Genomic DNA, 9449 nt, shown 5'->3' with positions numbered 1-9449 from the left:
TGTAGGGAAGCTGAGAAAAGCTGAGATTCCTGTCAACTCCTCAAGCTGATGAGGAAAAACTGGCATCTCTTGCGCCTCTTTGCCTTCCCTGCCGTCGGTATGGGTGCTGCCTCTTTGCCTTTCCCAAGCCTCACCTTCTTCAAAGGACCCACGAGTGCCCTTCAGCTGCAGCGATGAGAGCACCAGTGCAATGTGTGTGCCCTTTAGTGTCTGGATCCCAACTCCTGCATCACCTTTCCCCGTCGCGTGAGGTGTCTGAAAAAGAGCAGATAGCTCATGATTTAGTTTCTGCGGTTTCAGGTCTCTCCTCCACTTCCCAGGCTTCCAGAGAAGCACAAATCCTGTGAGCAGGCAGTTCACATCTAATCAGAAGCTTTTCAGCTCCCCCTGATGTCTGCCTGTGGTCTGCTTGATGCCACATGCTCCCATGTGTTGCGTGCTGCGACACTGCAGGAGTTGGATGCCAATGCATCCACAATTAGTTTCCCAAAGACTGTCTAGTTTAAATAAACCATGCAGGAAGCGCGGAGCAATGCATGGACAGGAGGAAAAGGCTTAGGCTGAGCTTAGCTTTGAGGCTGCAACATCTTGTCAGTGGAGCAGGGGCAGCAGGTTGCGGCCAGACTGTTGAGGTTTGGAGTTGTCTGCATGTGCCCGTGAATGTTCAAAGCTGACCTCGGGCTGCTGCAGGCTGTCCGCTGCAGGCCATATCCTGCTTGCTTGCCTCCTCTGAGCAGCATCACTGCCTTACGGGCCTGGCAGAGCTGATAGGGTGGTAAGAAACTACTGTATGGGAGTGGAAATGGCCTTGTGCCTTGTGCCTGTGTGTCCTCTCTGGGCAGGAGAGGACACACAACTGGAGCCAGAGTGGGTTCACTTTCTGTTTTGGATCTTGCTGAAGCAGCTGCCTCCTCTGGGGGGCTGCTCCCTCATCTGTACGCGAGACTGTTTCCCTGTCCCCTGGGGAAGGCTGTGGGTTCTAAACGCGAAAGCGTCTGCTAGAGTTGGAGGACAAACTTTGCAGAGGGGTAGAAACCAATCAAAAGAGTAAATAGAGATGGATGCACTTTTGGGGTTGGAAAATTTGAAATGCGTCTGAAGGGGAGGAGGTCCATGGCCACTTCAAGGTCATTTTTTCTTGTCTCCTGTTTCTGTAGCACCCCGGTGATGTCCTGGCTGTGATGTACAAGCCTCTCTCTGTAAAGAACATGTGCTCGCTGCCCCTCAGCGTGGTCCTTGCCTTAGAGCAGCCCTTCTCCATCTGCACTGCGGACCAGCAGCCTCTCCCTGCAGATGCTCAGGTGAGCAGCCCCGGACTGTCTTGCTGCTGGGCTTTGAAGGGGGATGAACGTGGTGGTGTGTCTCTGTTGGGAGGTCCTCCATGATGGAAGTGTGTTCTGTAGAGTCTGCAGTAAAGTGGCCCGAGCTAAATCAGATGTGAAACGAGCTGCTGAAGGAAACAGAATGCCATCTGAATCGGGAAGAGACCTCCTGGCTTGAAGACAGGGGGAGGAGGGAGCAGGCACCCAGCTGTGGGCAAGCTGTAGGAAAGGTGTCTGCTGGAAGGCATGCCAGCTCTCCAGCAGCCATCTTCAGATAAGCTGGGGAACAGCTTGCTGTCTTTGAGGGCAGCCCTGCCTTTGGGAAGGCTGAGGTAGGCTTCTCCAGCTGCTGTCTGGCTCCTGCCCTGGTGTGTGCGGAAGGTGTTGGGCATGGGCTCTGCAGTGCACGTGTTGTCAGAGGTGCAGCCACCGCTGTGCTGCAGGCTAAAGGAGTTCCTTCAGAGTGAGGGCGAAGGCCTGGGTGCCAGAGTGCTGCTTTGGTTGTGTTTAGCAGGTGGCTTCTGCGGCTCCAGAATTCAGGAGACCAATGTGGATTTCCTCTTGTATTGGTGCAGAGCACAGAACCGTGAGCCTCAGGCAGCTTCAGAAAAAAGTGCGGTGCTTGGTCAGACAGCGTGAAGAAAATGAAGGATGAAGCGAGAAGCCCTTGTTGGGGTCACACGTTGAACATTTTCTCTTCATCTGCTTGCAGCCCATGAAGCTGAGGACAGGGGAGGAACTTCAACTCTGCATCGGATTTAACCCTGCTTATGAGGAGGATTTGCTTATCCGGGCAGCGGAGAAGGCTCTGAAGATCAAGTTCCTGGAGCATCCTCACGAAGAGCAGGTCACCGTCCGGGGAGAAGTCTACTTCCCGAATCTCCAGATCCAGACCACGGCCGTGGACTTTGGCTGCATCTTGAATGACACCAAGGATGTGCGTTACATGGAGATGACCAACTGCAGCCCACTGGTTGTCCAGTACCACTGGGCATTCCTGAAGGACAGCCAGGTGAACCCAGTGAGGTATGCGCACCTCTCCCCCTCCTGGAAGCTCTTCTTCCTGGTGTCCTGATTGTGGTTTGCAAAGCCTGAGGCCATTTGCCTGATCTGCCAAATTGTTTTCAACCTTCCCTTGAGGAAATCACACCTCTCAGTTGTGCTCAGCCAAGGTGCTCAGGGAACAGGTGATCTCCACCGGTTTGATGCTGGGAAGGAGACAGCATTCTCCAGCCAGGCTGGGACTGCAGGACACTACTGACCCTTTTCACATAGCCATAAGCTGGAGTTCTGCTTTATCTCTGCAGCTGCAAAGGCATGCTTCGGCACTTGGAGAAGCGGATGTAGAAGGTGTCCTTCCCTGCTAAGCCCATCTGTTGTCATTTTGTACTAAGATCCTACCCAGGCACTGCCATCAGAGTGACACACTGCTGTCGCAGTCCCTTGCTCTGCTTTGCTGTAGGCCTGTATGGGTTCCTGGGGGCAGGAGGGCTGATGTAGAAAGCTGCTTTCTCAGATCTTCGTGGCCTGAGGCAAACAGCCCCTTGAAGTGAGTGTTCATCTCTTGAACTGCACGTCACATTCACAGAAGAGCTATGTAGAGTTCTAGTGAGGAATGGCAGGTTCTGCTGTGACTTTAGGTCCAGCTGTAGATGCTGGAGGGAGCCCTTGTATGGACATCCCTGGGAAGGAGGACCATGCAGTGGTGGTCTACGGTTTCCAAGGCCAAGAGCAAACTTGTAGTGGTGCTGAAGCACATCTAGAAGCACATTCCTAGTGCTCCTTCTGCTGCGGCTTCTCTGCATAGCACAAAAGTCTGCTCTGGGCAGTTTGAAGGACGGTAGCAAATGGTTTTCAGTAATGCCCTAGGAAACCCAGCAAAGTTCACCACATGGCACTGAAGCGCTGTTATTACAAACAAGGGAAATGATCAAGAAGCAGCTGTGTGAAGGGAATTGGGATCTGACTCGGAGGAGGTGACCTCTTGGGAACTGGAGATGAGCTGTGGCTATTAGGAGGGCTTGGGGGAGACGACTAGGGCACTGGAGCACTCCGGGGTGCTCCGCAGACACCATGGGATGCTGTGTGCCAGAGCTGGAAATGAAGATGGTCTCCAAGGTGTTACCACCTCAAAGTGTTCATTAGGAGCCTGCAGAAGAGCAGCGTGTCAGATGTTATTTCTGGTCCACACTAAGCACTGTTGGTATTCTAAATTATCAGCTCTAACTCAGTCTGACATGGAGGGAATCAAGCATCAGGTCTCATGAAGGGGAGATCAAAGACTGGAACTTTCCTTACCTGGGACCTTGCTGGAGCTGGTCATCAGAGACTCCCAGGATCAGTCGCACACATTTATTTTGGTCAGGAGAGAAAAATGCTGTTTCTCTGCCTCAACAAGACTTTGTGTGTTTACATTTTTTTCTTTCTAATTGTCCAGCCCGTTCTTTCCTCCTTGCTCTTTGGTCATTGCTGCTACCTGGGGCAGAGTGATCATATGAGCAACACAATCCAACTGTTGCTGTGTGGCTGGACATAGGCAGTGTAGACCAACGTGTGCCCTTTCTCTGACTTCTGAGGCATGAATCTCTCATGGTTACTCTTGTTGTAGACCCACGTGGTTAGAGACAGACTAACCCTAAGCCTCAGCCCTTGGACGTCTGAGAGCTCAAAGCTGAGCTAAGACTTTGCACCAAGGTGTTTTCTCCAGTGACGGAATGGATCTTCAGAATCACGCAGCAGGAGATAGCAGATCTGGAGGCAAGCAGTTGCCAGCTGCCTGCAGCGCTGCTGTGCCAGTGTCATTGCCAGGCGTTGACCTGCTCCATCCCAGTTTTGGAGCTCATTGCTGAGCTCACACCACTGATGCCCCCGCAGGGGCCCCATCCTGCCGAGGAGCTGCTGTGCAGACTTCCCTCCCTCCCACTGCAAGGTCCCTGAGCAAAGGTCTGTTCTTTTTCCAGGTTCATGGAGACAGAGCCCCTCGCCTTGGGTGTGGAGGAGGTAAGTGGGAATCTGTCTCACTTCCACATTTCCAGTGTAGCAAGCAGTTACGTACTCCCACTCCCACTGGTGTCCTGGGTGCTGCTGCCGGAGTGGCCTCATGTCATAACAAGCGCATCGCTGGTCATTGGAGAGGCCACATGGGAGGTGTTATAGGGCTGGTCAAGAACATTCCTTGTGCGGCAGCTATGGAGGACTTTATCCATCTTGGTCCTCATCAAGTGGTGGGTAGGAAATTCCTGCAGCAGCATTTGCTGCGGCAGCATTTGCTGCGGCAGCATTTGCTGCGGCAGCATTTGCTGCAGCATCTGGAGAGAGCAGGATGTGAATCAGAGACAGGGAAAAGCATGAGGAGTGCGAGGAGCTGGGCTGGATCCTGCCCCCGGCTCCACAGGCTCTCAGCTCCCAGTCTCGTGTTCTTCTGAGGTCAGGAAAAGGTGTTTTTGAAGGCAAGTTCTGCAGCAGAGAGAATTTCTTGCTGCCAGGAGACATCACAAATGAATGTAGTGTATTAGCTACTGCATTAATTGGGACTGTGGGAGAAGGTTTTCCCCATGGTCTCTCCGTTGGTGAGTGGAACGGCTGCAGTGTGAGATGAGGATGATGTTGCCTGTGTTTGAGGAAGAGGCCCCTGCAGCCACGTCTATCCTTTGGCCCAAGCCGAGGCTGCTCTCCTGCGTCAATCCCGTGCTCCACGTGTGGATCTCTCCTCCCTGCGTGCAGGTTTTCGATATCCTGCCGCTGCACGGTGAGCTGCAGCCGGGCCAGAGCCAGCGCGTCTGCTTCTCCTTCTTCGGCCACGCCAACACCGTCAGCCAGGTCACGGCGCTGTGCAGGGTGGAGGGAGGCCCGAGCTACGAGGTGGCTCTGCGTGGGGAGGCCTCGCGCATCAGCTACCTCCTGGACACCACCGAGATCGACTGCGGGCTGCAGGTGCCGCACGCTGCTCTTGTCAGTGCTCCTTGCCTCCAAGCATGACCGGTGGGCTGCTGCCCACCCGGGTCGAGGGTTCTCCCCCCTTCCCAGCTGCTTCGCTGGCTCTGTGGCTTGGAAGTCCAACGTTTGGGGGATACCTCCAAGCTGGCGTTTAATGGCCATCTCCACCCCAGCCCAGCCCAAAGCTGGGAATCCCTCCTCTAACTAACGCTGCCTCCTGGGGCAGGCAGGATCCCAGTGGTGATCTGCAGAGGGATGTGTCCCTGAGACATCCATCCGCTGATCTGCTCCTAAAGCCCAAATGAGGTGCTCTCTTTTAATGCTCCTGATTCATCAACCAAGGAGGCAGCTGACCTGGGCTTCCAGTCACCGTAGCCGGATAGAATGTCCCCAAATAACCCTCACTGTACTTCTTTCCTGTTACAACCCCCACAGCTGTTTCCAGCTGTTGGCCCTTGTGTGCGTTGCCCTCTCTCCCTCCCTTTTGGCTTGTGTTGTGCCCACAAATACTTGTGTGCAGGTGCCTTTTCTCCTGAAATGCCCCAATGCCTCCTCCTGCGTTTCAGCTCGCAGTTGGGTGACACCTTCAAGTGCAGAGAGCTTGTGTCCCCTACTTGCTTTATTACTGATCTTTCCATGGTTGCTATTGCACCTCTGCCACAAATAGCTGTTCCTGTGTAGGGCCCAGGGGTACCCTGTGGCCGCGGGCTGCCCAGGCTAACCCAGAGAGCCCAGTGCCCATCTCTCCTGTGCGCTCCCTGCTTCTGGGCTGTGTTCCTTTGCTTTCAACCCGATGGAAGAGGAATGAAATTCTCGGCAGCAGACGTGTGCCTGTAACTTCCTGCTCTTCTGCCCTCTCCTCAGGTGTTTAACAAAGTCACGGAAGCAGCGGTGACCCTGCAAAACAGTGGGAAGCTGGGATTTGCCTTTGCGGTGCTGAGCCCCGGCACAGGCACTGCAGCCAGCCCTCTGCCTGGCGTGCCCCTGGTCGTGCCCAGCAGGGTGAGTAGCACAAAGGCTTCACCCGGTCTGTGTCAGGCTGCCCAGGAGAGCGTTTTGGGGGAAAACAGGGGGAATGAACACACAAGCCCCATCCAAAACCAGCCAGGAGACACAAGGCTGTGAGCGACTGTTGCAGAGGCAGAGGAGGTCCATCGAGCAGAATCCTAACGGAGCCCCTGATTGTCCTTGGGCGCCGCTGGCTCTGCTGTCCTACAGCAAGCACCAGTGGGAGGCACGAGTGCTCCGGGAGCTCTTTGGAGCTGAGAGCTGAGCTCTCGGGTTGTGCCATCACTGGAGCATCACTCCATCCCAGCTTGTCATCCTGCCTGGGTGTCTTAGAGCTGGAGCAGTGTTCCTGTCTTGGTGCCCTTTTGCGATGGGAAGAGGAAGCCAAAGGGCCAAGTGGCTTCCACCTTCCTCAGTGCCTGTCCGTCTGAGGGGTGACATGCTGATGTCCTCTCCTGTAAGCTGCTGCCAGGAGCTGCTGGCCCTGCTGGAAGCAGAGGCCCTTCTCCGTTCTTCCAGAGCAGCTGGTGAAAGAGCTTTGGTTTGTTGTGCCTGGCTCTGGCTAGCAGAGGGTAAACCCTGTGAGCAGAAGAGCTGTGAGACTCAGGCATTTGGATACAGGAAAGCTGGAGGTGGTGATGTCTGATGTTTTCTTATGTATGAGAACCTGTCTTGTGTTCTCAGCGCGTCTGTCATGTGAGCCATCCCTCCACTGAATCCTCTTTGGTACACTACGTCCCTCCCTCTTGTGTGCCCTGCAGGGTTACGTTGAACCTGGCAAGCAGCAAGTGCTGAAAGTGTATTACCTGCCAGGAGTGCCTGGAGTCTTCTGCAGGGCTTTCCAGATCCAACTGGGTCACCTGGAGCCAGAAAAAATCTCCCTGAAAGGAGAGGGGACCTTTCCCAGGATCCACTTGGACCTGCCCAGGAACATCAAAGGTGAGCACTGCCTGTCTGCTCGGCTTTCCCCCATGCCATATGCCCACAGGGCAGCTCACAGGCACCTCCAGCAGGCCTGGAGGTTTCAGGGCTGTCAGACCGGGTCAGCCCTCTGGTTGCTTCTTTAGCCTCTGGCAGACGAGCCCATGTGGGCTTTGCCGCAGGAACCATCGTGCACAGCTTGCCAAGAGGTCTGGGAAGATGATGGCTGGGCAGAAAAGCTTGGGAAAGCTGTAATAGAGGCTGGCAGGGATTTTGACAGGGGTTGGGTTTGCATCACGCTGTGGGGCTGAGATGCTCCTGTGTGGCGAGAAAGACGGGTGGGGGTGAGAAGCAGCAGGATCTCCTTTCCCTACATTGCTGGAGCAGTTTGTGTCTGGGTGTCGGGGGAATGGGGCTTCCCGTCTTCCGTGGGATTTGTGCTGCCCCACTGCTATGGGTGGTGTTCTGTGCTTTCAGGCAACGCCAAATATGAGAAGATCCTCCTAAAGGCCAAAGAAAAGCTGGACAAAGGCAGCCAGAGAGAAGAGGCCATTGCTTTGGGGGAGGCTGTGGCAGCCGAGCCCCGCGTGGACGACTCGGGCACCGTGGTGAGTAGAGCTGCTGCCCTGTCCCGCACGTGCCACCCTCCTGCGAGACACTGGAGCCCCTGCGCCCCACGGCAGCTGCCCAGGGCCCTGCCGGCACTGGGCACCTCCCTGCACGCCCCTGGCCACGGAGTGTGTCAGCTCAGCGTGCCCCTTGGGCTGCCCACCTCTGGGAGTTGTCCCTCGTGGCGATGCGCCAGCTCCTGACTACCCCAGGGAGATGCTGAAAGCTGTGCTCAGGCAGTTGGGTTTCTGGTGCTCTGAAGGACACACAGGGCGGTGCTGGGGGGTTTGTTGCTCACCGGCCAAACCCTGCCAGGTTTACAGAGCGTAAAGCAGCAGCCTGAATGCATCCTGAGGCTGTGCTGTGTTCTGTATCTCCAGGAGGCTCCAGCTCTCTCATGGTTCCCTTTCCAGGAGAGCTTTTGTCCAGGCTGCTTTGGCACTGACTGGAGGAAGGGACATAGTTGGAGCTTTGGAAGGTTTCTGGCTTGTTTGTGTGTCTGTCCAGATCAGCTTTGATAACTGGGCAGGCAGAGACACTGGAGTTCATTTCTGTGGGGATATGATCCTGCCTGAGAGAGCAGGAAGTGTCACAGACACCGATCAGTGAGGCAGACTGACTCCATCGCCCCTCTCAACAAGAGCAGGGTGGGATTCTCCACCCGAGACAAGCTTGTGCCTTGGGAAGGACCTTGGCTAACCAGCCCCTGTCTTTCCTTTCCTCAGTGGGATGCTCAGCTGCAGATGCAGATGGAGGAGATGCTGATTGAGGAGCATGCCCTGGAGCAGCAGAAAGCTCTCGCCTCCCGTCCCCCAGAGGACACTGCCTTTCACCAGCGTGTACATCGGAGGCTTCTCAAGTTAGTAGGGACTCCTGTAGCCTGTCTCCAGGGGCCGCGAGGGTAACAGCCAGCAGTGCAGCCCTGCCCCTGAGAGCTCCTTGTGTCTCAGAGCTGGGAATAGCTGAAGACTTCCGAAAGGGCCTGATGCTGAGAGCTACGCCGTGCTCCCTGTGGGCAGCTCGGTGTCCTCACTTGCACAGTGCTACCCTGAGCTCTGGAGGTGCTCCACTCCCCACAGTTGCTGGGTTCTGTTCTCAGAGCTGAGGGGGTGCAGACCAGCAAGCCCTTGCAGACAGCACAGGCACCACCCCTGCTGACCAGCTGTGAAAGGGGCATCTCCAAGCCGGTGTCTTTGTGCCGAGAAGCAGACCCCACTAAGCAGGAAGAGCAGGGAATGGTCCAGATCCCTTATGTGCTTTTCCAAGTGGGATTGCCTGCAAAAAGACCTTCACAGCAATCTTGTAGTGTTGGTTACTGCACGCGATACTCTCAAGCGCTGCTTTGGGGACAGATCTGGCTGCAGAGCAGTGGAGGTATCCTCTGCAAGGAAATCCTATGAGAAGGTCCTGAAGCAGTTTCAGGCTTGGGCCGGACACCAGCTTAGCAGTTTCATTGAGACCCGTGGAGACGCAGTGGACTTCTCTGCAATGGCTTTTCACAGCATAGGAACTGTGTCCAGTACCCACTTTAAACTGACTTGAAGATCCCGTTGGTGGCTGATAAATCCTAGGCCCTGCACTCCCCATGACTTAGCCAAGTCTTATTACTGGGTGCTCAGGTCAGGCCTTGGGTTTCCTGGGCTTGGCTTGAGT

At 55.3% G+C, this 9449-nt stretch overlaps 1 protein-coding gene across 1 annotated transcript; it reads left to right on the top strand.

The window, feature by feature from the left end:
* Positions 1–1181: 1181 nt before the first annotated feature.
* Positions 1182–8701, top strand: LOC136005842 (hydrocephalus-inducing protein-like). The gene is made up of 8 exons (XM_065663736.1): positions 1182–1301; positions 2035–2348; positions 4283–4322; positions 5046–5255; positions 6123–6260; positions 7028–7205; positions 7665–7795; positions 8522–8701. Exons 1-8 carry the CDS (start codon positions 1182–1184, stop codon positions 8699–8701), a joined length of 1311 nt encoding a protein of 436 aa, XP_065519808.1.
* The last annotated feature ends 748 nt before the right edge of the window (positions 8702–9449 follow it).

The sequence above is a fragment of the Lathamus discolor genome, chromosome Z, assembly GCF_037157495.1.
Source record: "Lathamus discolor isolate bLatDis1 chromosome Z, bLatDis1.hap1, whole genome shotgun sequence".
NCBI lineage: Eukaryota > Metazoa > Chordata > Aves > Psittaciformes > Psittacidae > Lathamus > Lathamus discolor.
Note: the sequence above shows the minus strand (reverse complement) of the source record. Positions and strands in the feature narration are given on the sequence as shown.